This window comes from Pleuronectes platessa, chromosome 16, assembly GCF_947347685.1.
Source record: "Pleuronectes platessa chromosome 16, fPlePla1.1, whole genome shotgun sequence".
NCBI lineage: Eukaryota > Metazoa > Chordata > Actinopteri > Pleuronectiformes > Pleuronectidae > Pleuronectes > Pleuronectes platessa.
This window is the reverse complement of record NC_070641.1, coordinates 22,264,407-22,292,209: the sequence shown is the minus strand read 5'-3', so window position 1 is coordinate 22,292,209 and position 27,803 is coordinate 22,264,407. Positions and strand designations below refer to the sequence as shown.

General features: G+C 44.6%; 1 protein-coding gene across 4 annotated transcripts; it reads left to right on the top strand.

Annotated features, from left to right (window-relative positions):
- Positions 1-1,279: 1,279 nt before the first annotated feature.
- Positions 1,280-27,803, top strand: grb2b (growth factor receptor-bound protein 2b). 4 transcript variants are annotated; one of them, XM_053443723.1, is made up of 7 exons: positions 1,280-1,464; positions 3,382-3,637; positions 13,611-13,676; positions 19,863-19,960; positions 24,012-24,134; positions 24,541-24,709; positions 25,440-27,803. In XM_053443723.1, the coding sequence occupies exons 2-7, from the start codon at positions 3,560-3,562 to the stop codon at positions 25,656-25,658; spliced, it is 753 nt and encodes a 250-aa protein (XP_053299698.1). In that variant the 5' UTR covers positions 1,280-1,464; positions 3,382-3,559; the 3' UTR covers positions 25,659-27,803. The 4 variants fall into 4 exon arrangements, with proteins under 4 accessions (XP_053299698.1, XP_053299699.1, XP_053299700.1 ...); XM_053443724.1 differs by having other exon boundaries at positions 1,281-1,464; positions 25,473-27,803; XM_053443725.1 differs by lacking the exon at positions 13,611-13,676 and having other exon boundaries at positions 1,290-1,464.

Sequence of the window (27,803 nt, the reverse complement as noted above, 5' to 3'; positions counted from 1 at the left end):
AGCCGCTGCCGCATTTGCAGAAGCTATCCCCGGCCTTTACAATAAGTGCATTCAACCCCGAGGGTACAAACCCAGAGCAACGAGAATCCAGAAGGTACAATTTCCTACAAACGTTGTACTTGGATGGCGGGCCGCAGTTGGCCCGCTGGCCGTAGTTTGGACACCCCTGGCTTGGATGATTAGATGAAGCTAACAGCTACCTCCAGGCTCCTCGGACGGGGGTGGAAGCAAGGGGCAACATCCTGGGCTGAGCGATGAGGCCGATACAGAAGTGTAAAAAGCTGCAGTTCCATGGGAAGCCACTACGCCTGGCTCCAAGAGCTAATCCCCATTGACTCCCATGTTAAAAAGCCAGACTTTACAATCACATTATTAAATGTCCCCCTTTGCCCATCCACTACAGCCACACAAGCAGTCATATAGATAAAAAGAGAGAGGGGGGGCTACGTGTTCTCCACATAGGCTTGAGTGGAGAATAAGTAATTTACCCTGGACACCCGACATTGAACGGAGCAAACAGCGGAGAAGTTCTTCAACATGGATGACATTAAATTAATAATTGGAGTGGAGAAGTACAGTCTGTTGTATGATCCTCGGAACATGTTGTAGATGGACTGATGAATGGGTTTGGCAGAAAGGGCGGAGCTCCAGTCACATGAATGGATGGATGAAAGGATGAATTGAAGTATGGATGGATGAGTAGATGGATGGATGGAGGTGACAGGGTTGTGAGTTTGACTGACAGGGGGCCGCCCCACTCACATGAGTGGATGAATGTGATTAGATGAAGGAATAAATGAATAGATGATTAGATAATTAGATGAATTGATGATTAGCTGAACAGATGATTGGATGACAGCACTGTGTTTGACTGACAGGGGGCAGCTCGACTCACATGAGTGGATAAATGGGTGAATTGATGAATTGATAACTAGATGAAGGGATGAATGGATGAATGGATGAATAGATGATTAGATATTTAGAAGAATGGATGAATAGATGAATATATGATTAGATGAACGGATGATTAGTTGACAGCAGTTTGTTTGACTGACAGGGGGCTGCTCCACTCATACGAATGGATAAATGGGTGAATTGATGAATAGATGAACTGATGAATTGATGAATTGATGAATATATGATTAGATGATGAGATGATTAGATGAGTAGGTGACAGCACTATGTTTGACTGACAGGGGCCCGCTCCACTCACAGATCGGACCCTCCCTCCCTACGAGGCGGAAGCTGCTGTGGGAGGAAGCGGAAACAAACGTCGCAGTCAGACCTTATGCTAACAGCTACCCCCAGGCTCCTCGGACGGGTATATATACAGTCTATGGGTGGAAGCGACACCAGACCGACACCGTCAGCCGCCTCTCCGGGGGACACAGGGAGCGGATCGCCACGCCAGAGGGGGTTTTCCGGTCGTAACGGGGGCCGCGGACACACGGAACGGCTCGAGCGGTGAGTTTCCGTCTCGCTTTCCGCGTCACGCAAAAAAGTTGTGCTGCTCCTGGAACAGCAGCCGGAGCTAGCTTGCGGGCTAACCGCGCTAGCGACGCAGCAGCTCGCGCTACGAGGAAAAAAAGGTGTTTTCTTCCCTTTCGCGTTCGGCGGCGTGAAGCTAGCTAGCAGGCCGCAGGCGTCCGCACACATCCGGCGGGGACTTTTTAAAGTGGCCCCCCGGCTCCCGGAGGTGTCATCGTCCCACCCGGTTGTCGGCACCTAATCTGCGGGTGAAGTTTAATAGTCACAGCCCCCCATCGCAGTTATTGTTAGCCGTTAGCCGGTATGCTAGCTCCGGCGCTCCGGGACGCTGGGCGCAGTCTGTTTGCTGGATCGATTCCCCCCTTCAACTTCCCGGGGAAATTGATGACATAAGCCGGGTTCTTGGGGCTGGGAAACGGGGATAGACGCCGGATGCGGGGGTGTAGAAGCGGGTCGGGGTCACGGGATCGTTGTGAGTAAAGTTAATTCGCCAGGTTCCACAGCCCCAGCTTCCCCTTTCTCTCTGCCCCGTCCTCCTGTCAGCGAGCAGCTCTGTTTACAGCTGCGGGTTGTTTGTGTGTCCCTGTCAACACGAGTCACACTGTCCAGCTGTGGCGATTAGAGACACACACAATCAGAAGTGTGTGTGTGTGTGTGTGTTTGTGTTGTGCTGTCAGGTTTAATGGCCTTACCGCTTGTATTAGCGTGAACCCCTCAGAGCTGCAGCACGGCGGCATGTTAGCAAACAACTTAATGGGATAACGCAGCTTCATCCATTTAACTCGGCCGCTGGCAGGTTGAGCCAATGTGTCACTGTGGGCTCCAGTTAAACAAGGCTGCTGGTTTTCACCTGAGGGTTCACTGGGAACGTGTAGAGGGGATGAGGCTGCTTGTTGGGAACTTTGGTGGCATCGTTGATCCGGGTTCTGCAGGAACAACAGGCCACAACCTGACTTTTCATATAGATCCAGCCTTTAGTACGTGTGTGGCATCTCACACATGCACTGGACTCCTGGCAATCTCCTGGAATCATCCGGAAAATAATAACAAAGGTCCTGTGTCCTGAATGTTCAAGGACAAAGTTTTTGCACTAGCCCTTTCTTAGTTTTTAGGAGAGGCGGTGGTCTAGTGGCAGAAACTTGGACTATGGGCAGAGAAGGTCTCTGGTTTGTCTCTGGTTCGACTCCACGGAGAGACAACAAAAGACGAACCTGGATTGATCTGTCCAAAAATCCAAGAGTCTCCCTACCCTGTCTAGTGCCCCTGAGCAAGGCACCTTACTCCCCTAACATCTGCTCCCCGAGCGCCTGTACGCGGCTGCTCACTGCTCTGTGTGTACTGCACAAGATGGGTCAAAAGCAGAGATTAAATTTCCCTACCTGCATGAGTGTGCCTTTGCATGACTGTGCATGTGTTTGGGATGAATAAATGCATCTTAATCTTAATCTTAATCTTAATCGTAGATGACAATGTTGTTCACATAATTAAATGTGACATTTGAAGTCAGTTGAGCATTCTCATTTTCCTCATTTTTCGTAATGCCTTTGAATAATATGGGGGACATGAATCGCAATATATCGCAGAATCGAATCGCAATACTTGCTGTATCGCGATATGTTAAGAATCGCAATAATATTGAATCCTGGCCCAAATATTGCATTACTATCGAATCGTTACATTTTTGGCAATTCCCACCCTGTATGTTAATACACGTGGGTGAATGAGGCTTGATCTGCACCATCCATCCACTAAGTTTTCTATAACCCTGCTTACAAACACACAAACAAAGCATCAGGCTAACAGACAGGGGTAAAACAAACATGGCCTCCATGGTGGAGATAACTAACCCTCAGTTTTACCTTTTCTGATTGAGTTTCACATTGTTTCTTGCAGGTGCCATACTGTGACCTTTATGTGAGGTCTAAGCCCTAAAGGAGCGGGTCATAGACGGGAGGAGAGACTCGGAGAGAAGCATCTGGCCACAGACGCCTGGATACGTGTTTTTATTTTTTACTCGGTTCCTTAAACCTGCAGCCACAACCAGCAGTTTTGACGGCAAGTGACAACGACCATGGAGGCCATTGCCAAATACGATTTCAAAGCCACCGCCGAAGACGAGCTTAGTTTCAAACGGGGAGACGTCCTGAAAGTAAGTGACGACTGCTTGATTATTCAGTGTTGGGGCTGGTATGTATTACTCATCACAGCATGAAGTGCTTGAACGTTTATTCTTGCTGTTGGAGTCAACTTCCTGTTTGATTTCTTACATCCGTCTTTTTTTTTTATATAAAAAAACCATCCACCGTTGCAGTTTAACCAGTTATGCCGTGTGTTTATCAAAAAAGAAACTGTACGATTGAAGCCGCAACCGCCACCACAATGAAGCAGCAGTGTTCAAGACTATATCTTATAAAGAGAGGTATTTTAAATCATAAGACACTTTCCTTAATATTGAACCCACATTTGAAAAAGAAAAGAAAAACACCATTCAGCTCAGATTGGGCTTAAAACACAAAACGCACTGCTGCATAATTTGACGGTGCACATGATTATTAATAGAGGCATCAGAACCACAGAACCTGGGGCCTAAATGCTCGGGTCCATTGGAATATAGCAAAGCACTGAGGTTTTAAGAGTCAAAAACACTGCAAGGTTTTTTGTAAGGATTTGGTTCCATTATGAACTATTTAAAGTGCTCTCTGTGAAAAACCCTGGTCTATATCCTCCAGCATGAGAAGCTTATTCAAAGCCTTACTTTCCTGTTGCACGAAAAGCGTGTATGTCATTCTCTGACCCAGAAGAGGAAGCTAAGAAGTTAGAAAGTACGTAATGCAATTTTCACTGCACAATGATTCTCTTTGGAATTAAATGCAATCGTCATAATCCCTCTGTTTCAAGTCAAAGTCCTGAAGGGCTGGATGTAAAGGCAGGAGTGTATTAAAAAGAAATAGACTCATCTTTTTAAGAAAATTAATCAGACTAAATATCTTTACTTTAAAAGCCCCTTTGATAATGCACAACTATAATAAACACATCATTTGTATTTACTACTGTTTAATAATACTTCTTAAACAGAGTCAAGTATAGTAGGATATTATTGTCATGCCTTAAATTCCATTAATACTGATAATGGAGTAGTGTGCACAATTGTTTTATGCTTTTATTTACTGCCTTTATAATATGGTGTGTGTGTGCACAAGTTGGCTGCTCTGTCCTGTCAGGGGATGAGTGCTGTATTTTCTCTGAATAAGAGATTTCAGAAGGGAGTTTTGAAAAGACTTCTTATCTCAGCGGGGGGGGGGGGGGGGGGGGCTAGAGAGAGAGAGAGTGGGCTCAGGAAACACCGAGCTAAATGTGAGTTCTTATTAAATTTGCATATGAGAAAAGTAAGTACTGTACTCTCCCCCTTGATTCCAGTGGCCAGATCTCTTGATGGAAAGATCTCTAGCTTCGAGAGAGTTCCAGCCTCCATGTTAATGGGAAATACCACAACCCCCCCCTTCCCCCTTTCCTCCGTTAATTGACGTCATTAGAGATGAGAGCTGTGCCTGTGCAATTTCTATTTAACTGAACATTTTATTTTGAGAAATGCTCTGCGTCGTCTAAATCAAAAAATTCTCAGTTCCCCTTAATTTTTGCATATTGTTGCTCTCAATTTGTTTCCGTCCTTGTAAAATGCTTTTAGTTTCTAGCTCTGTTCTGCAGAGCTTGTGTTTGGCGGCATAGAAAACATGAGGAGGGTGTAATGTGAAACATTATGATTTCCTCTTCATTTTTCATATTCAGTCATATGTGTGAAGATCGACTTTGCTTCTAGGCCGGAAGTAAAAAAAACAAAAAAACACTAAGCAATGCAATACAAACTTAATTCTGAAGTCTGTCAATCAAACTTGACGTTAAAATGCGTCTCCAGTGACGAGTTGTGATCTAAATTAATATCCCTGCTCTGTATTCAAAGAAACAATGATGACATCAGACCAGAGGATTTTGTATTTGGCCAGTCAATCAATAATGTGGCAGTGGCCATAGATAATTCAATGTATGGGACCCAGTGAAGCGAGTCAGAGGACGTCAGCTGAGTAGGCCGTCCTTCGTATGTGGCCCAGGACACATTGACACTGTTATAAGAACGTGTCCACATCACCGACTCAGAGCTGTCCACCTATGACGGGCTCACCACAGACGGATGTAGATACAGATCTGAACAGGGTCTGTAATCCACCTCAAACCCAGGCTGGCACACCACGTTCATACCAGGTTAACAGACAGTTCCCTCTGGTGCCCACCACTTCTCCACCAAGTGACTTCACGATGAGATGATGATATAATGCATCTATGCCCAACGTACTTCACCAAAGCCGGTGAATACGTGTGAGTGAACAATCTTAAAAGATACAAAATGCTTTGCAGCTTATTTCTGCCCAGAGAATCTGAATTTGAAACGTGGAAAGAAAAGCCTGCACCAGTGTAGCCTCGAGCGCCGTCCACATTTCATCTGAGTCATTTGTTGGCTGCCTTGCCCATAGGAGCAGTTCACTATTTTAGACTGAAGTAGCACGATGCTTGTCTGAGACCATCCCCCCCTCCACCCCCACCCCCCCCCCTCCTTTCATCCTCTTTATCCCATTCTCCTCTTTTATTCCTCTTCTCTGTGCTCGTACATTAGTCTCAAGTCTGAATGTTTCCGCCTCAGGTAATTTCTGAGAAACAGGATGGAACAAGCTCGTGTCATTTACTGAAACCTCCTGCTACACAGGTTGAACCCCGTTCGATGTTATTTTAACTTTGACTAATAGACTTTAGTTGAAAGTGTGTTGGTTTGCTGGGTGACAGTTATTTAAGTTATCGCCAGGATGTCGTCAAGTAAACGGTTAATTTGCAGCAACTTAGTAGCGCAAAATCATTATTGTGATAATTTCTCTGGTAAAAAATGACAACATCCTGGTTTCGAAAGAAGTGAAAATGAGCTCATGCATAGTCAGGTACCAATTACAAAGTCTGGCTGTGGTTTGTCTGCTGTCAGGTGTGATTCTGCTGAAGTCTTTGCCTTGTTTAATTATTTCCCAAGAAACAAGAAATAAAACTACATCACTCTCTCTCTCTCTGTCTCTCTCTCTGTCTCTCTCTCTTTGTTCTTTGCTCTTTGCATTCTGCTTTGTATACCACTGGAATATTTGGTTATGTAAGACTACCCGTAACATAACCAACTGTTCTCTTAGTTGGCAACAGCACCATGAATAATAACACGCTCAAAATATCTTTTGGCACGGTTTCCGTTGGTGTTCGATGTACACGTTTCTTCACCCTGGGCCGTGCAACAGGCTGCCCACGAGTATTTAGAGAAGTACGTGTAAAGAAGAAGCTCCCTGAGGTGCAGTGTGTTTTCTTGTGGCTTCTTCTGCCTCCATCACCAGTGCTATCTGTCTGCTGATACTAATACTAAGCAGCTCCCGGGACAAAGGCTCCCTCTCATGAGCGAGCCGGCCTGTGTTCAGGCTTCGCTTGTATGTAGCATCCTTAACTTCTCACTGGTTCCAGTATCAGTGGGAGAGGGCGGCCGTGCTGCTGTCGACATACAGGCTGATCTGTTTTACTGATTGTATTCACGATATCATCATCATCACGCTTGTGAATGTGAACTGCACGGGGGATGATTATTCATTGGGTGAATGCAGATGAAGGGAAGCCTGTGTGGTCGGGACCTTTTATGAGACTATGTAGGAAGTGTGATCAGCGTTAGCGGTACATTTACTTTAAGTCTGAGAGACTCAATAGAATTCACTGTGTTCAAGGCCAAATATATGGCACCTCCAGCTCTGGCTTATTGCCACAAAGCTACTGCTTTCAGGAAAGGGCCTTTTTATTTAATCATTTATCTAAAAGTCTGCCAGTAAGGAAATGGAAATAACTTTTTTAATCATTATTAAAGGAAATGCAATGTCACATCTTGTGATCTACTGGAGAATTTCCTTTTTGATTTCTATCTCTATTTGCATTATTGATTGTTTTACTTTAGCCTTGTCCCGAAGAAGGGGGCCACCTCCTTCAGAGGATGTGGACCACGTGGCACGTGAAGGAGGCAGCCAGCGTAAGACATGTAGACTGGGAATCCCGAAAGGAAATGAGACTGTCTGCCGTGATTTGTGTCACTAACGTCAGAGCCATTAAAGTTGAATGCAGCGTCTCTGCTGTTATAATTATGTGAGAACTTTTATTACACATGTTGCTTTTGGCTCCTTATCTGTTTGTCGCACACAGAGCTGCCACCACCTTCCTGTTTTATCTTTACAGCCAGTTTCCAAGAAGTTCAACCGTCTCAACTTCTCTTGTGATCTGAAACCAGAGATAGATGAGCCGTGTGACATTTAGATAAGAAATAAGAACATTTATCTTTAAAAGTACCTGTATTCTGTGCTCAGTTTTGAAGTTGTGGGTTTGGTTTTGGTTTGTTTGTAGAATCTGAGGCATGTGCAAACTTAGAATCTGTGATTGAAGCATTAAACAGACGCAGATGACAGTATCAAAATCAATAAGAGGTGAACCATCATCCTTCATCATATCAAGCTAGTGTAAGGTTTCAGATTTAATCCAAATCAACCAGCTTTATCTAAACAGGCCTCTTACAGACCTCATCGTTGTTTGACCAGTGATATAATCAAATCAGATGTTTTTCAAAGCTATTTCTATATTTTCTCTTTCTGCTGCTTCGGCCCGTTCACATGACTAAGAGGACCAGACTGTGCCACTGTGTCTGTGCACAGATCTGGAGGCGAAGCAGCAGGCGTGTGGAGGCCACAGTCGACCGTGGTCATTGTCCTGTGCACTTGCTCTCATTTCCTCCTTGAATAAATAAAGATTAGCAGAGCTGCTAGCCGGCAGAATAAGCTCCCATCAGCAGATCTTTGAACTCTGACCACGGAGCTCGGTGTAAGATCTGCCTTTCCACTTCGTCACTTCTGCAAACTGTTGCCTCCAGATTCAAAGTGTTTTCCTATTTGAACTCTGCTCAAGTCCTGTTCACTGTATCAACATTATACTGCGGACATAAACCACGAAGAAAAGCCATAAAGCCATAAAGTCAGAGTGACGGAGCTTTACAACAGATCAGTGTTAGACCGGACTTCACTGGGGGAACATTAAGCCACTCACTGCTCATTATGTCAGGCAAATGGCCGCTCACAATAAATGTCAGTTGTTATTACAGTGAGAAATGAAAAATTATATCTCGGAGATAAAAAAACAAAGCATCACTGTGCATTTGAAAGAGTATCTAAGTAGTTACCATTCAGCTTGTGAGATTTTAGCAGGCAGGGCCAATGAGTGTTGAAATTTAACGCCTCATAATATTAAACTGTTTTTTTTTTCCCGACCAATTTCAGGGTATTTTTTCCAAAATAAATGTCCTAGGTTCAGACGTGCTAATCAACTGAATGTGGAGAAAGTATTTTTCATTGAGAAGGAACTTGTAGAAGTTCATTCACACTACCTCCAGGTGTACAGGAGCCCACAGTCAACCTGGGCTTAAAGTCTGCAGTACAGTTGTCTAGTCTGAACCAGTATTAGTGTGTCTCTGTGTGTGTGTCTGTGTGTGTGTGTGTGTGTGTGTGTGTGTGTGCGTGTGTGCGTGTGTGTGCATACATTAACGCCACAGCGTAGCTCTTTACACATCCTGTTTGACGTGTCTTCCAACCCCCGGCAACTTCCTGTGTCTCCACTGCAAACTCCAGCAACCCGCACACTGTGCATCTACCACACCGCAGCGTGGGGTGGGAATCTCTGAGCACCTCTCCACTCCGGCTCGGGGGGGGGGGGGTGTGATTAGATGAGGAAACGATAATCGACACATCAAAGAATTTAATTTCTACACACGATTTCCTTTTTCATCAATGTGCATCTTCACCAGCCTCATGATTTGTGCTGTAAAGTATTTCAGACTGTTATTATAAGTGTGCTGTAATTTATAAAAGGTTTTCAATTCATAAATCAGATTCAACAGTCAGTTTATAACGGTGGTCGGCATCGAGGGGTTGTACTCTGCTGGTCAACAAGAGATTCTGCTCCTCTGTTTTCTAATCACTCACCGCTCTTTATAAAAAAAACGTCTGAATTCATATCTTCCTGTATAAAGGGGGCGTCGCTCCTTCTGCAACAATGAAGTGTGTTGTGTGATAATCTTCAGTGTGTGCTGTGTGTGTCTGCCCCATCTCTGTCGCTCCTCACACACAAACTGACAATCACATGTGTTTAGTTATTAATCGATTTATGTCGCATCATGTATCTGGATCGTTCCAGACTCGTTAACCCTGATGTCCTGGTGTTTACATCCGTGTCTCATGAACTCTAAAGCCAAACACAAAGTAAACTTCAGTAGTGTTCAGGTCCTAATAACTGGTGTTTATTGTAACGGTGTAAAGTGAGCAGGAGAGTGGAGAGAGGACACTGAGGCAGGAGATCTCAGTGTTTTTGTTGCCCACAAAAATACACAATGTCCACAATACTGGAGTTACACACAAATGCACAGACTGTTGTGACACAGACATTTAGAAATCCAAGCATCTTTTTTCTTTAGACTCTGCTTGTGACAGACGTCTTCTTGTACTTCTCTCTGGGTCGTGTTGTAGAAGAGGAGAGAGCTTTTAGCCTCGTTACTCTAACACCACCTCTGAAGCTCCACCACCCTCCTCTGATTAATGGCTCCCTCATTGCCTATTAGTGCTTACGTATTGATTTCCCTTCCCCCGTCCACTTGACCACTGGAGAGTTGTATCGGCGCTTCCTTGTGACGCCTGAACGTCTTAAATCCCAACAAACTCATAAGCCGTCATTAGGGACTGAGCTCTCCGGATCCAAATCCAGCTTTTTTGATTCCTTTCCTTCCCAAACACTCGAGGTTCCAGTCAGCTGTGGTTTTCTTGTGGATTCCTTGGCCGGCTCTGTGAAGCAACTGTACCGAAGACTGCTGGCTGGTGGGGGGGGGGCAATAAATCGCTGCTGGGTTGCTCATCGTGCACTTCTTTGATAAAGTTGCGACTCACCCCACTGCCGCTGCCAAAGGCCTCGTAGGATCTCACTGGAGTCCAAGAGGCTGCGTGTGTTCGCTTCACATTTGCATAGGAACAAGCTGTTTTCTAATTAAAAGCTGAATCTCTGGGGAGAAAGCTCCGATAAGTGTTCCGGCTCTTTTTTTCTTCTTATTCCTCGTTCGTCTTCCTTGTGTAATTAAAACTGTGTGACATTGTTAATGTAAGAAAACTACTTTTTTTCTAGGGACTTGTTATGGAATATAGCCAAAGGACAAAGAAACACGTTTAATTGTGTTTCAGAATGTGATTTCTCAACACAACAAATGCAACCCGACTGGTGTCTAAGTTCTAATCACATTAAAAACCTTGTATGGAAGCAACACTACGGCCGTCCCTCCAAACAGAAGTATATTCTATACCTGAGCTCATATTCCGATCGTACTGGTGTTGCTTTCCATGTTTACACTTTACTGAGCTCTTATATTGATTCTCCTCAGTAAAACAGTAGTAGCCAAACCAGTGTGAGAGCTGGGAGGACGGTGGTGGTCTTCTTCAGAGGAGCAGACGTGCTCACCTGCAGGCGTGTTGTTTGCAGCGCCAGTGGAAGATGGAACTGCAAATATTGCCTTAGCTTAGTAATGGAGAGTCGTGTGTTTGCAGTGACCATTCTGGCCTTTCTCCCCTCTCGTTGTTGGCTTATTTTTACGTCTATGAATTCTAAGAAAACGTTCCAAGTCGACATATGGCAGCAGGCCTAGCTGGCTGACACTGATTCGTCCCAGCAACTACCCACTCTGGGCTAATAGCTGCCCAGCTGGGCAAGGTTTAATGTGTCAGCACTCACGCCCGTGCTGGAGCTGGGGTTGAAAGCTGCTCTCTCAAATGGATACTCTCTCGCTCCCTGTATTTCTGCTGCTTGCTTGCTCACATGTTGCCAGATCCAGTGAGTGTCTTTGCTCAGGAACAGCCTGTGGATGTTCTATCAGACAATTAATGGACATATTGATCATCACAGTCTAGCCTCTTATCCGATTGCATTTTTGAGCACATAGACACAACAGAGTGTTTTTAGGGCAGCATAGAGCTCAGCAGCGAGGTTCTGGATTGAGATTTTGATTATCAGCCATGATACAGATTCACCACAAGCTATGAGCTTGTGAAACAGTGTTACGTGCCCCTGTAGACGGATGCAGGCCCCATAGACACACTCTAATTCTGAAATTAACTGCAGGCGAATTGTGCAGCTCATGTCATCATCAGCCGTCTGGAGCAGGAATTAGGACAAATCTGTGTCTTTGATCGTCACACGTGGACATAAACATCTCACTAGATGTCCCTCAGACTAACACTGTCCAGTCTGTGTCTCTCTGGGCAAAAAACAACAATCAGAACAAAGATGGAACCTTCATCGTTCTTTTTGTGTTAGCTGTGGTGGTTTGTTTACAATAAAAAACATATTTTAGCTGCAGGTACATGTAATGGGAACAAAGAAGAAGCTTTGCAGCATTTGAATGAAAAGACAGCTTTCCCTTTCAGTGGATTGATGGGGAATCACAAAAAGGCATTCAGTTAGTGAGCTACCGCAGATGGAGGAGGGCGCACGCTGCAGAATAAAACTGAGCGAGTTTGGCTGCTCTGAAAAAGAGATGCCCTCATTTTGTGTTATTTGCCCTTGAGGAGTTTTCCTAAGCTGATCACAAGGATTGTGATTCTTCACTGGTCCACTGTCTTCCTCCTCTGCTCTCTCCCTCCTTCCTTCCCTCTCTCTCGCAGCTTCTGTCACTGTTTGAATCTTATTTTTTTTTACCTCCTCTCCAGCTCCATCTGCTTCTTTTCTCACTGCAACAACTCTCTGTAGTGTAAGAGTGTGAGTCAGAGCTGTAATTAGGCCTCACTCCTTCTCATCCCTCCTGATGTGCCACAAAGACACTGACAGCTGTATTTAAACCAAACGTTATCATTCTCTCTCTGGTGGCTTCCTTCTCTCTGCTCTCTAGCCCCCACTCTGCTCAGCATAAAAGAGAAAGATAGTCCCGACAAAATCTGGTTGGTGTCATGATTTAATAAATACAAAATACACGATTGATAAGTCTCTAACGATCCATGTTCTGTGACGTGATTGATCCTCAACCTTTGGCTGACGCTGCCTTTTTGTAGTTTGCCAGCGGAGGATGTTCGCTTCTCCAACAGCAGCTGTTGAAGCTCGGCAACAATCAGATCCTCAATCCTACATATCACTTCAAGAGTTATTCCTAAACACACACACACACACACACACACACACACACTTTTCTAAGCTGCCACATCTGTTTACTGCACAGCCGATTTTGTCGTGTTTTTAAGCTGAAGGCATTGAATCGTCAGAGGGCAGTGCCAACGTAAACTCTGCTGAGAATTCAAGCTGTGATAAACCACAGCATCATGTCAGAGAGGAGCCCCCCCCCCTCCATCTCAACCCAGCTGCCTGAATCAAACTGATGTTGAGAGGAGCCGGGGCTAAGCCAAACTTATCCTTCCATATCAGTTATCATACTTCCACTGTTAGAGTTTGCCTGCTGCATTATTCTACCCCCCCCCCCACTAACTTTTGCATCGTGGACACATTGATCCAAAGGCTGTTAGGGACTTCATGCAACACCCCCCCTCCCCCACTCTGGGTTACTCTTTCCTACAATAGCCTATTCAGCAGAATTCAAATTATTAAAAAATATATATATTTTGGTCGGAACTAAAAGGGAAGAATAAACAAATCAAAGGCATCAGTATCAAATTGTTTAGTTTGGTTTATTTAAAATGGCCCATCGACTTCCAGTTATTAAATCAATATCAGACTTATGTAAACCGACGGTATGGTGCAAGTATTTTCTGGGTCTCCAGTTGTGGGGTTGTTGTTTCTTTTGCCGGTTGTCCAAGGTGTTGTCTTCATTCCCTGGATGGGAGGTTTTGTGTTTGTTTGTTTGAAGCTACAGTCGCTGCTCCACGTGCTACACAAAGGAGATTCCCCTCGTGCTAATGGCCTCCAGCGTTATTTTAATTAGACGAACGTCATAAGCTTTTTATTTGCCAGCATCCAGTGTAATCTGTGTTCTTCTGCACCAGGTTTTCATGCTTTGCTCTGGCCCGTCACGATGTAAGTCTACAGCCTCCCTGCTGGGAGCTAAAGAGGTAAAACTTGTTTTAACGGCTTATGTGGGTTTTTTCTAATACTGTTATTCTAAACAAAGCAAAAACAGGGTTTTTCTGGGTCTTACTCATCTCACCCCCAAAGCCGGTTGGGATATTTAAATCTGTCTCTCTCCACATCCTCCGTCCTGAGCAGGGTTGGGAACCTTTCCCCCATAAAGGGCTATTTCCATTTTTAATGCCATCCTTCAGGGGTAATACTAAATTATTGAACACGTCTCACTAACCTCTCTAATGTGATTCCTGGAACTGCTCCTCCTTGGGTGGACGTCTGATGTCAGGTGATAGTGATGATGATGGTACTTGCTCGAACATATCTTCACCTTTTCATAGCACCTCGTGTCAAACTGTTGCGTGAACGACCCAAATGCCAGAGGTTCCTCAGGCCCTGGTCTGGAGTAAGGTCATTATTTAATCCTTTGTGATAACACGCTGAGGGTTTTTAACACCAGCATCACCCACTTTCTCCAAAGACCTGATCCCACAGCGTCTGTGTACTGTCCTGAGTGGGGGTCAGTGTCTCCTCTGTGTAAGATCTGGTGCCTCAGCGTGGCTCACCCCCAGCTGCCTGCATGTCAAAATACCAGGCCTCAAATTCCATTCCTACTGGAAAGCCACACACATGTGGTCAGGCATGTACTTGGATCCAGTCCCGCCTGATACCCCTGTATTGTCTGTGAACATCTCTTGTTTAGGACTTGACTTAATCGGACTACTTCTTATATTTTTTTAAAGTTCCTCATCTTCTCTAGTCAGCGTATTCACATGAACTGAGGGGAAACAGGTTTTAGTCATGCAGATATGTTATTTAGAGGGCAGAACTTACCAGAAACCACGTCCTTACTCAATCGGTCTGAGTCTGTGGAACTGGGGTTTGTATTTTGTAACAAACAATGTTTTTGGTTAATAAGTAAAGATCTGCGGCGTCATTCTGTGACTGTATTTCCTCTTTGACATTTTCCAGGTACACTCTTGTTATTGACCATTTTCTGTGATCCGATAATAAAACCAAGCATCGTTTTAATGTTGTCACGATTTCCACCTGCAGAGCAAACAAGCAGAAAGGAGCACGACCAAGTTTATTAAAAATGGCAGCGCCAACAAGCTCTGGCCTCGGAGGGTCTGATGAAGCTTTAGCTCGTCTATCTTTATATCTGGCTGACTGGCCGCACACTGAGATTAACTCACACTCCAGGGTAATCCCTGCTGCTGATTTATTACAATCCCGTGTGGGCCGTGCAGACTTGTGGTTTATTTAGCATCTTGTTTTCTCTGCCCCTACTGCCTGTCACTGGACTTCACTTTCCAACTCCATCTTGTGTTTAGAAGAAGCCATTTGTACACTTCATTGTTATTACTTTGTGAGAAGGATTTACTAGGTGACATTTGGGTTGAACTGACAGGAATAGGAAATTAGGGATTTTAATTTAATCTGTCCAAATTAATCTGTGTTTGCTCTGCTTTGGTATCAGCATTAATTCAGATATTTAGCCCACACACGTCCTGTGCTGACCCATCACTACAGGTCACTTGTTACAGCAACCTCCCTCCTTTAGTCATAATGTCTGTCCTTCTAAATAACATAAATCCTTTAAAATGATTATAGGATGCAAGTCGCCTTCTTGGTTTTTCATTCCGTGTCAGTAGAAAGAAGAGAAATCCTATTATGTCACATCGGTTTCTCCACATCTGATTAAATAAATCTCCAGTGGGAAGACAACGCAGCCTGGGAAGATTATTACTGACGTGGAAACCCAAGATGTTGTGTAATTCTGTGGGTTTTTATAGAGATGCACCAAATAAATAAACATGTCAGTGACATCTACACATGTTGAGCGTCACATACAGGTTTGTGTGTGAAAGTGAAATAAAGGGGGGGGGGGGGGGGGGCCTGGCTGTCTGCAGTGGCAGCTGTGGAGGAGATAATCCACGGCCTGAACCTTAGCCTCTCAAAAACCAACTCTTACAACTATTGTGGCTCAATCAGATTAAAAAGACAAAATAAAATGAGAGAGGGAGGGAGTGAGGGGGGGGGGTGGGATGTCTGTCATCCACAGAAGTGCTGCAGCACAATGCTGGCTCAGCTGGGAACAAAGGGACGGAGCTCAGTCTCACACAAAGCTGCGGTTGTCTCCTCTTCTGTTTGGTTTGAAAAAAGGAAAAAAACTGCCAGCCAAGCAAATATTTTATTTCTGCTTTTCCTCACGAGCTGCCATTCTTTCACTTTGAGAGTCGTCAGACGTAAGCGAGTTAAAATGTGGCTCTGAGGACATAAAGCGAACACTTAACGTGATGCATGAACACTTTCTTGGTGAGAGTCACTGTTTTAATATCCGGGTCGACTGTGTTTATCTTTTACAACAAGCTGAGCAAATGTGTCAGAGCTTGAAAAGACGACGGGTCACAGGTTTCAGTCTCACCAGAAGAAGTAGAGCTCGACTCAAAGCAAATGTTTTACATTCTGGGAAATACACTGACTCACTTATTGGAGTTTGGTGAGAAGATCAACAGCAGTTTCATTTCTGAACGGCAAACATGAGGCTGCAGCCGGTTAGCTTAGCTTTGTTCAAACACTAGAGACGAAGGGTAACTGTCCCCCCCCCCCCCCGACACAGTATCTCCACCACTTGCCTAGAGACAGCTCGGATCCAAGTAATCGTCTGGTGTAGAATCTGATGTGAGACTGTGAATCCTTGTTTTCACACTCGCCTCTTTCCTGTGGATTAAACCAACATTGTGTATCCTGTCGATTGAGTCGTACACGAGCTGAACGGCTACACAACTGCTTCACTGCTGTGCACATCACACACCGTCCAGGAGGGAACTTCAAGCTGCTGCACCACAACAGTGGAAACATGTCTGGTCACATAGTTTGGTGGTTTTATGATGGAGCCAGAGACAAAGCTGCGTCTTCTATTCACATCAGAGTGATTCATGATGTGGTTTATCATCAACTCTCTAAGACAACGTGTGTTTGGTCACGAGTTCTGTTTTGTGTAGAAGACGACGACATGTTTTTATGCTTTATTTTTTTATAAGATGCTTGTTGTGCAACGGTGCATCTTTTCTGTGTCGAGCTTGAGATTCACATCTTCGTCTTGTGTTTGATTTAGTGGATCCTCAAGAGCCAAGCGACACTTTGTTGTCATCTGAGTCGTCGTCCCACAACAACAAAAGAGTTTATGTAAACACCACAACATGTGACACCCCCAATTAGTTCCATTTGGCTGTCAGCTGAGTGTTATTGTGCACTGGGATGTTGAAGGTTCATGTTTATGTAATCCTGACATGCAGATTCTTTACGTCTCAATCATAATGTGCTTCTGGAGTTTTCACAGCATTTAGCGAAATCAAAATACGACAGTTACCAAAAGCTCCACGTGGCAGATCCTGGGTCAGAGTGTAAACAAGACGGATGAAACTTCAAACTTTGCTTTGTCACAAATCTGTAAGCATCATCAAAATATTATAATAATAGGTTCAGTAGTATTGCTTGTTTATACAGTGTGTGGTCCGTTTGTGAATCTCCTGAAAAAATTCACTTGGGCATCTTAGTCATTGAACTGTGCACCTGCTGGGCTCTATTATTAACTTGGTTTGTAGACTGGGCAATTATTTCATGTTGCTGGAGGCACGTGGAGCTGCCAGACACATTCTGTCACTGTCGAGGAGAGCCGGGCTTTTTATTACTGACATCAGTTAAATGTGGACGGTGTGAATCGGTGTAAGGCCGATCTTTTTCAGGGTGTTAACTATAAGACCGTTAAGATATGACTTTAATTTAATGGAGAGTGCTTTGGAGCTGGGGGGGGGGGGGGGGGTGAACTATTGTCTCCCTGACTTCTTAAAAACTCTCCCACCTATGACACACATCTTGTTCTCCTCCCGGTGTTCGCTGCTCTCTGTCCCAGACGTGCTCCCGTCTTGTTTGTGTGTGTGTATATGTGATAAAATGTGGTTTCTACTTTCTCACTGACTAACTTTACACGACACCTTCTCTCCTTCCACTCAGCAGCGCTCGCAGCCCGAGGGCCGGCCCCGCTGTGTGGTGTGAGCCCGGTTGCTCGAATCTGTTTCACTCAAGCACACATGGATCGAGCACATCAGTCAGTGGCAGCGTCACATGTTGCTCATGACTCGGAGCCCAGGGCGTTGTTTTTAGCGTCTCGAAATTAGATTCCCTGTGAGTCAGTACTTAGTGTCAGAGCACGACGACTGGGAGCGAACACAAACGCTTGGATGTGTCACAAAGTACAAGATTTGCAGAGTGTGCTCATGTTTTGTTAGGTACTGCAAAGAGGAGTACTATTAAAGTTCACAGTATGAATACTGCTCAGGCCCAACACTCCCATTGGCCCTCACGGTTTTTGCTGTGGTTTCTTTAGCATGATGGTAAAATGGTAAACGCAGTATTGCTGAGTGTCACAATTTTATTGTTTTGACTCGTTTGTTTTTCCCCCTTTTGACCTTTTTTAGTTATTCGAGCATCATGTTGCTATGAATGAGAATTAGCATGAAATTCTCCTGATTCAGACGATCACCTGATGTTTCCTCTGGCTCCACCGTGAAGCTGTAATTTGTGGCTTCTGAGTGAGATGTCTCAACAGCTGTGTGGATGAGTCCATTTCATACAAGCAGCATATCTTTCTTTGACAAATCTTAACCAATAGCTTGTGCAGCCAGGATATTTAACACAAACACTCTTGGTCCCAGAAGGATGAATTTTAATATCTTTGACGCCCTGAACTTTCATGTCGTGCCATCATCAGACCGTGAGCTGACAGAGCCTCGCATGGCGGCGGCCCGCCGGCCACAAGGCCACACAGTGTTGGAACAGTGTCCCTGTGAAAGCATCGGTTCTTAAAGGTCGGTCTGGTGTGTCAACACACAGCCCAGAGGCTCAGGCCCTTTGTTTGAGTCTTGGCTCTGACAGCGCTGCATTGACTCTTGTAAACAGACGAACCCTGTTTGACTCTTCACGTCTCTTTGAACCACAGTTTACCCCAATATCTGCAAGTCCACCGAGTTACACACTGTACATAGATAGGCACTCGCACCCCCGCCCCTATTTAGGTTTTCAGTCCAAGTCTTCTGCCAGGTTCGAGGACAGCTGGCCGAGTGCACACGGGACAGCTGCCTCGGGTTTGGGTGGGGGGGGAATTATGAATTTAGGAAGAGCGGCGGAGCGAGGAAACAAAATTATCTGATTTAGAAAATAGATGCATATAAAGAAAAACCTGTTTTAGTCGGACATGCATCAAAAGTCTTGTTTCTTTCCTTTTGCATTTGAGATTTTTATACAATCTGCTGATCAGTGTTTGATAAAAGTTATCAAATAAACCTCAGCTGCTTTTTCTCAGTGTTTTATTTAAAGCCCGGTTGAGGATGAGTCAGAGCTGTGGCTGGATTTTCCTCTGAATACGAAAAGTTGCTTCTGAAAAGCAGAAGTGCAACCGTGATTTTTACAGCTTGTGCAGCCTTGTGAGGAAAAGTAGTTTAACTCTCCTCACTATTGTCCCTTTATCTGAATCTGCTGTGTTTTGCTTCTAAGAAACAAACCTACTCTTAATGGTGTTGCAGTAGAAATATAATATTACATAAGGTTCTAATGGCTTCTAATAACCCAAACACAGCATCGATGACCTGACGTTCACTTGAGGGGAACATTTCTCCTATTTTTTAAACACACCAAACTCGTTAGAACCATTTCTGCAGCTGCTGTAGCGTGAAGGTTGATTTCCTTCAAATTTACCAGCACACAGATACTTTTAATATTGACTTGGACACACATGGACGCACCACTGGCCCCCCCCACACCTTCAGTAGCTGTCAGAAATGAGTCACAGCTGTGTCACTGATACCTGATGCTACACACGTCACATACAAACACACAACTGTTCTATAAACCAGTTAGAATCTCATCATCTTCTGAATCTGAAGTACTGGCCGTGGTTTCAGGTTCTATTTGCCTCCTCTGCCGTCGGTGGTGGAGTTACTCAATATTTGCTCGGCAGTTCTCCGACACGCACCTTCTGAAGTCACAGGAAATTAAATTGATTGTCGTAAAAGCTATATTTAGGAGAGTGCGCTTGCTTTTCCATTGTTAATGTTGGTTACGTGGCACTAACCTGAACAACTTCTCTCTCCTCTCCTCCCCGTCTACACCAGGTATTAAATGAAGAGTGTGATCAGAACTGGTACAAGGCCGAGCTACACGGAAAAGACGGCTTCATCCCCAAGAATTACATAGAGATGAAACCCCATCTGTGAGTATTACACATACATGTTACTACAAGTAGAGTTTTATGTATTTGTGAAATTGTGTGTGCCAAATTAAATTAAATTTCCCCTGATAAAGCTCTAGAACAGGGGTCTTCATCTAAAATTGCAGGAGGTGCAGACACCAACCCTCCTCCCCTTCTGGGGTCCGGATAATTAGAGACATACAAATAAGGGCTCTGACTAAATCATCTTAATTAACATTTTTATTGCACAAGGTTGCTTTTGTAACAATACAAAATCAAACACAAACTGGCAAAAATACAGTGACAGTATAATACAGTACAAGTGCAATACACATTCTGTCTAGGCCTACACTCCTTTTAACCATCAAAGATGAAAACCTACTCAAAGACAAAGGTTAAGTGCTTCAGGTTGAGCTGGATGCCTCAGTGTGGTTCTCAAACAGTAATGTAGATGTAAGAGAGTCTTTCTTGAACGGTATTTGGTATTTATGATGTTAAATGTTGAGAATGCAGATTCATAACTTATATGGAGCCAAGGAGGAGCTGCTCTTCCAGGCTGAAGTGATCAAAACCATCGCTGAAGTTTCCAATCAGTTTTTGTATGAACTCAACATGAGTAGAAATATCTCTCTCTCCCTGAAATGCTTCATTGTGGAAAATGTGTAAAGTTCTCTTGGAGATCCACCTTGAAAATCTCCAACTTCCTCTGGAGAGACGGGACAGCTGCTAGCCAATCACACTCAGAGCTGATCTAAATTGAGTTAATTTAGGTGTGAGGTTATGTGAACTAAGAAGGCCATTCAAAAAAAATAAAGTCTCTAAACGTATATTTACATTAATAAGATAATTAAACATAAAACTGAATGACTAAACGGAAAAATCAAACGCGTAAACCATCAGTTTCTCAGGTTAATTGGGTTAATCTCTCTCTCCTCTCTCTCTCTCTCTCTCTCTCTCTCTCTCTCTCTCTCTTTCTCTCTTTCTCTCTTTCTCTCTCTCTCTCTCTCTCTCTCTCTCTCTCCCCCTGACCACTTTAGACAACGCCTCACAGAATCCTTAGAGGACATTACCTCTGGCCCTGCGCTCGGTGCCAGATTAGCTCTCTCTCTTTATTAATGTGCTCGAGGCCTCTTGCTCTTAATTGAATATTGACCTCCCTGCATCAGAGCTGTGGAGCCGTCAGAGGCTCATTGTGCTCCGGCCTCTTTCTTTTAGCGTCTTTACCGCTGTTGATTTTTTTTTTTTTTTCCATCTGCCCTTTGTGTGTGGCGATAATGCTCACGTGTTAATAGTGGAATCGATATCCAGCTGCGTCTCACATCATCAGTATCATCGTGTAGCTTCTCAAGGATGTTAACAGCCTTTATATAACGTTATCAGCACTTTAAATACGTAATGCAGTGTTTCTATAAGTTAATATACAAGCAGAAGAGAAGTGCCAACACTAATTACGCAATGTTTTCATCATCGCAAAAACCACTGAACCAATTTCATTGTAATTTGGGGTTTAAAGCATTTTTCATTTTCAAATAAGGCCAGGATCTGTGATCTGAGGCATGGGTCTGAATATGTATTGTGCTATTTGTAAGCAGTCGCTGATTCAACACTGCACAGGCCTGGGATCAGTTAGTTTCCTCTTGGACGGGTTGGGACAGAAACGTTATCGTGCGTTTGCAGATCAAATGTCTACACAAGAAAACAAGCAGATCTGTTAAGGGGGCTTCTTGTAACCTCACACTTAGGAGAGCATTACAAATACCAGTGATGAGTTTAAACACATGATTTCATGGTTTTGATATCAAATATAACTGTACCCAGTTTGAAAAAAGGTAATTGACCCCAACTGGCGTGTGAAGAACTAGTCTAACACCTCCTCCTCATGTCTCTGAAGAGTTTTCCAAATTGCATTCAAGCCAAATTCCCACTAAGGCCTGATCCATGTCAGTGTTTAGTGAGAGTGAGAGAGGTTGTTCTGCTCAGATGGCCTCGGTGTCCCCGCCCACTTTTCAGTGTGATGTGAGTCAGTTTGTGCAGAAGAAGAATCTGCTGCACTTCTCTGATTCACTGTGATGCAACACGTGGGGTTTCCAGCTTGTTTCAGAACGAGAGAGAGAGAGAGAGAGAGAGAGAGAACGTGGGTTTGCTGTTAAATGTGGACTCGAACACAAACAGGCTCCACTAGAAACACTGGTAATGGTGATGATGTGGCAGCAGTGTGCCTTTGTCCCCCGATGTGGTGACAATGAAGTGTCGCCCGGCGCCCACACAGGCCAGCAGACACACACACAGGCCAGCAGACACACACACAGGCCAGCAGACACACACAGGCCAGCAGACACACACACACACACACAGCTGTGGGCACAATACAGCCCTGCTCTCCTCCCAGTCCAAGTGTGCACAGATCCACAGCCCACCAGTAGCTCTGGTTTTGTTGCTGACGCGTAGCTTTGTGTGAAAATCAGAATAAGGCCACTCCCACACCGTTACGTTTTGAAAGCAGCATTTTCAAACTAAAACAATCTCTGTCCAAAGGGACTGGAAGCGTTGGGTTCCAGTCCCACCAGGATCTGTAGCATCTGTTTGATCCGTAGTGTGAAAGAAGCTCTGGAGCTTTCACCTCACAGGGATTGTGTGAGTGAGAGAGAGAGAGAGAGAGAGAGAGAGAATGATATTCCTGTCGTTTCCTGGGCTCCATTAATTTCTGCACTATCACTTCTAGATGAGGAGACTCACTTCTGGACTCAGACCCGAAGCAGATTAGGAGATTTGACCATTTCATTATTGATTTTCACCTACGTGTAAAAGAGCCTGGATGTCATCTTTTGGCTGACTGTACTTTTTAATTATTTACACAAGTAAAGAGCTTTTACTGGCTTTGTCCCCCATTCGCCTCTTCCTCCCTCTTTCCATCTTCATCCCGCTCGCTCGTTCCCTCTGTCCGGGTGTCGCTCTGTGACGTAGGAGCTGCACACCTCCAGCTAAAAATACACAGGTGCCGTTGCAAAGGTGATTATAAAGTAGACATTGAAGTTTTAAATGCTTTTCTTTATTTGATGCTCTATAGAATCAAAGATGGAGAACATTGTTATTATTTAATGATCTTGTCTACTTCCTGGTTTGTGGAGGCTCAGTCCTGGTGAGTTCACGGAAGGTTTAAAGGTCAAAATGAGCCAAAGGACATTCGGAGTAAATGTTAGATAAGATTTAAGAACTTTGGAAAATGTCTGCAGTATTTTGTTTGAGTGAAGGTTCAGTTTCTGTCGATTCCTGAATGTCCTCAAATGGATTATGACGCGTAAGGTGAGTTTCAAAACTTATTTGAAACTGCATTCTTACAGGTTAATGTATTAACCATTCAGGCGGGGGGGGGGGGGGTGCTGGGGAAAGCAGCAGGGGGCAGTTCAGGACATGGGATGATTCGGAAATCGCACGTTTTTGTTCCCAGCCGTCGACTTAGAGATATTTGTTTTCGTCTTGTTTCTTGGTTTGTTTTCCAGTTTTGTGCTTTTCGCATTTTGAATGAAGCCTCATCACCCCCCCCCCCCCCCCTCTCACTAAGAACCGTCGAATCCAGTAAATGTCTGGATCCACTGACTCAGTTCGTGGATAATTTTAACTTATTACATCTAATCTGTTCTCTTCAATTCAAACGTGTCAGTCAACAGGAAATCCACCTTTATTTTTAAATGTGTTTTTGAATGTGTTATTGCTGCGCCCCCCCCCCCCCTATAGTGCAACCTGCTCAGAGGAGTGTGGTTGTGGGTGTTAACTAAGTCAAAGGTGTACATTGCCTTTTGCTCAATTCCTGCTGAACTTGACTTCTTCATTACACTGAGTGTAATCCAATGAAACAAGTCACAGCCCCTCAATGACACAACTGAGGTATATTCCAATAATATATATATACTTCTAGAAAACAACTCATTGTTCCATTTCCAAATGTTTCTATTCACTTGAATGTGTATTTATTATTTTACTTAGGACGATGATAATGACTCTGTAGCCTCTTTGGTTTGAGCCAAGCCACCTCTGACCTCTGACCTCTGACCTGTGGTGCTTCCTCCTCCAGGTGGTTCTTCGGGAAGATTCCTCGAGCCAAAGCCGAGGAGATGCTCAACAAACAGAGGCACGACGGGGCCTTCCTCATCAGGGAGAGCGAGAGTGCACCGGGGGACTTCTCTCTCTCCGTGAAGTAAGCACTCACTCTGTTCTCTGTTAACTACAACTCACCGTTACTCCTCGTGCATCAGAGGGGCGTCTCCTCAGAGCTGCTCAGGTTAATCTGTTTCCATACTTGGTGCTTCTGAGTCACAGCCACTTCCCCCCCTTTCTCGGGGAGCCTCTGTGCTGCCCCCTGGTGGCCAGTGCCAGGCGGTTATCACTCTATGAGTTGGGGATCAGCCACGTGCAGAGATCATGTCCTCTTATTTTAACACGTCTCCATTCTGACCTCCACAATCACATCATCAGGTCACAGCAGGTTTCATGTGAAGGATCTGAATTACATGTCTTCATTTTTCAAATCTGTCTTCTCTAAATACCGTTGGAAGTCCCCCCCCGCCCCCCCTCCTCACAGTTTTCCTCTCCTCTTTCCGCAGGTTTGGAAACGACGTCCAGCACTTCAAGGTCCTCCGTGACGGAGCTGGAAAGTACTTCCTGTGGGTGGTGAAGTTCAACTCCCTCAACGAGCTGGTGGAGTATCACCGCACCACCTCCGTCTCCCGCAATCAGCAAATCTTTCTGCGAGAGATAGAGCAGGTTCCCCAGGTGAGAGCAGAGCAATGAGGATTCATGACAGAATGATAAACTGTGACTCAGCAGATTGTACACGTGAGCGCCCCCCCCCCCGTAGTGAAGCTCTCGATGCTGCAGCATGTTGGTTTTCGGCCTCACCACATAATTCTATTGTGTTAATGTTGTTGGTTGAAGTGCTCCGTCTCTCATTACCCTGAGTGCCGCTCACCCACAATGCATTCTGTCATAAATTGGTCGAAGAGAAAATGATCAGAGAGAAACATTAAACGTCTGGTTGGTTCAGGACGAGTTCACCGGATGAATTCAACAGGTTTTGAAATGAAACATTTTGAAAGTGATGCTGTTAAAGCTTCAAATAAACAATGAGAGAATCTGTGAGACGCATGAATCAGCAGCTGCTCGTCCAGAGGTTCACGTCTCATTGAATTGTTCATGTTAAAGAGAGAGAGAGAGAGGGGAAACTAATCCTGGCTCCACCCCCTGAATTGAATCCACTACACAAGTGAATGGGTTCTTCCACCACCTGTGCTCCACCCGTCCTCCTGAGTTCTCACAGAATCAGTTGTTTTTTGTGTCATTCTGCTAAACTGCTAACGTGACTTCAGTGTTTTTAACTTGGCAGAACTTTTACACTCATAACTCATAACCTCGTGATGAATTTAAATTGTGAATGTCTCTGAAGTTTTTGTGTTTTTGCTGAATTCCGGATTCGTAACGTGACTTTGGCCGACCGGCTCTACAGCCTCTCCTCTCTCCTCTCTCCTCCTCCTCACAGCATCCCACGTACGTGCAGGCGCTCTTCGACTTCGACCCCCAGGAGGAGGGCGAGCTGGGCTTCCGGCGCGGCGACTTCATCCAGGTCCTGGACAACTCCGACCCCAACTGGTGGAAAGGAGGCTGCCACGGCCTGACGGGCATGTTCCCCCGCAACTACGTCACGCCTGTCAATCGGAACATGTAAACAGTCCGACCATGTAAACAACAACAACCACAACACGGCAACCATCCCCACCACCACCACCATCATCATCATCTTCGTCATCGTTCTTCATCAGCCCATCCCCCCCCCCCCCCCACCCCAGCCTCTCGGCCATTCCATGATATCAGGAGCAGACAGGAAGAGCGAAAAGCTGAACGACGAGAGAGAGAGAGAGATATTAAACGGGAGCAGAGCTGCCGTGGGCGTCGCCGTGTGGGAGGCAGCGGAGCTAAATCAACTTTTACTTGTGCTGAGAATGTCGCCCCCCCCCCCCCCTCTCCCCCCCCAGGGAGCACCGCGGCGAGGAATCGAACCGTCGCTGAGGGAAACCGAGATGCGGAGAAACTAAAGAGTAGTTGCACCGACCATGAAGAAAACCAAACGATCCCAGTGCTCCCACCACGGCTGCTCCCGTCTTCTCCTACACTTCTTAACATTCTGCCTTTCTTCTTTTTTGTGTTTTTCTTCTTCTTCTCTTCCTTTGCCGCATGTTGTTTTAATCTCCTAAATGAAATGCCTACCGATAAATCCTAACTCTGTTTTAAAGAAAAAAAGTCAATAAAAATATAAAAAAGATGAAATGGTTTTTAAAAAAATTGTACAAAAAAGAAAAGAGAGGAAAAAAGAAATGATGCCATCTACAGTACAGCAAGTTTCCATGTTTAAGTTCATTGGCACGTGAGCATTGTACATCAGCCATTGGCTGTATAAATAAATCAACTATAGAGAGAATCCATTTTTTAAGAATATATATTATATATTTGTATGTGTTTGTCTGTTTTACCTCTCATCAAATTGTTTTTTTTTTTCCATTTGTAAATTATGTTCAATCCTCTGTTAGTCTGGATAAGACCTAGTAGCTCTAGAATGTGCTGAGATGTCAGTGTTTCCTTTCTGTTTGTTCTGAATCTATCTGAGGGCTCTCAGATAACACAGCATGACATGTACGGGGGGGTCACGAGTTCCATTTGAGAAGGAAAAGGTTTCTCTCGTGTCTGTAATGCTAACGAGAAAAAAGAAAAGTCAACGTTAATGTGGAGAAACCTCCGAAGAGTCGAAACCCTGTGGGGAAGCAGGTGGAGCCACAATGCTGCAAGAGCTGTTGTATTACAAAGCCCCGTGTAAAGGTCAGCCACCTTTTCAAAGCCAATGTATTTATTGCAGCCATTTTCACCTGGGCAGTGAATGTAGCTGACTGCGTCCACAGACATTAACATGAGGGAAGCGAGGTCTGAGAAGTGAACTACACAACCACGCAAGGGATTTCAAAACAAAGAGACACGCTGAGGCAGTGATGTCATCGATACTCACTCGTAGAGAAGCTAGAGAGAGCGGGGGGGGGGGGGGGTGTACAGGAAGTTAAACATGCGTATTCAAACACGTTCATTACATGCATGCAGACGCTCTCCTCCTCGATACACGTGCACGTAGAGACGAGGCAGAGTTTGAGATAATCACATTGTGTTAATCACCAGTGCAGATGTGCAGCTGGCACAACAGTCCAGAAAACTGAGAGATTGTCTTTTATGCTCCAAGTTGAGAGATCAGCTTAAATAATGTAAAAGATTTTTTCCCTTTTTTGTTTTTGTATTGTTTTTGTTTTTTCGTTTCTTGGTCCAACGTGTGGTCAAGCCCTTTTTTTTTACTTTTTTTTCCCGTCGATTGTTGACTTCCTGTTCCCGTGTGTGTGTTTGTTTACTGTGTTTGTGTTCTTCTTGTTCTCTCTGGATAGTGCCTTTCTCTCTGGTGTTTTCAGTGTCTCCGACCTGCTACTTTGAGCCCCCCCCAACCCCCCCTCAAACCCCTCCCTTTACGGGGCTTGCCAGTCCTGCAGTGAGAAAACCGTGTACATAATCCAGCCTGCCCCCCCCCCCACCATCCACCCGCCTTCACCTTTGTCCTCACCAACGTGGAACTCTTCTTATTTAAATGTCTCTCGCCTTGTCTTACCTAATGATACGTTTTTTTTGCTCTTTTATTTTTTGGGTTTAATTTGCATTTTTTTTGTTTTTTGTTTTTTGTTTTCAATTAATAAAATGCAATTATTAAAAAAAGGAGAAAACTGTTTGTGGTTTGTGTTTCGGAAAATAAAAGATTCGTCACCGATCTGGATGGCGAGAGACCGAA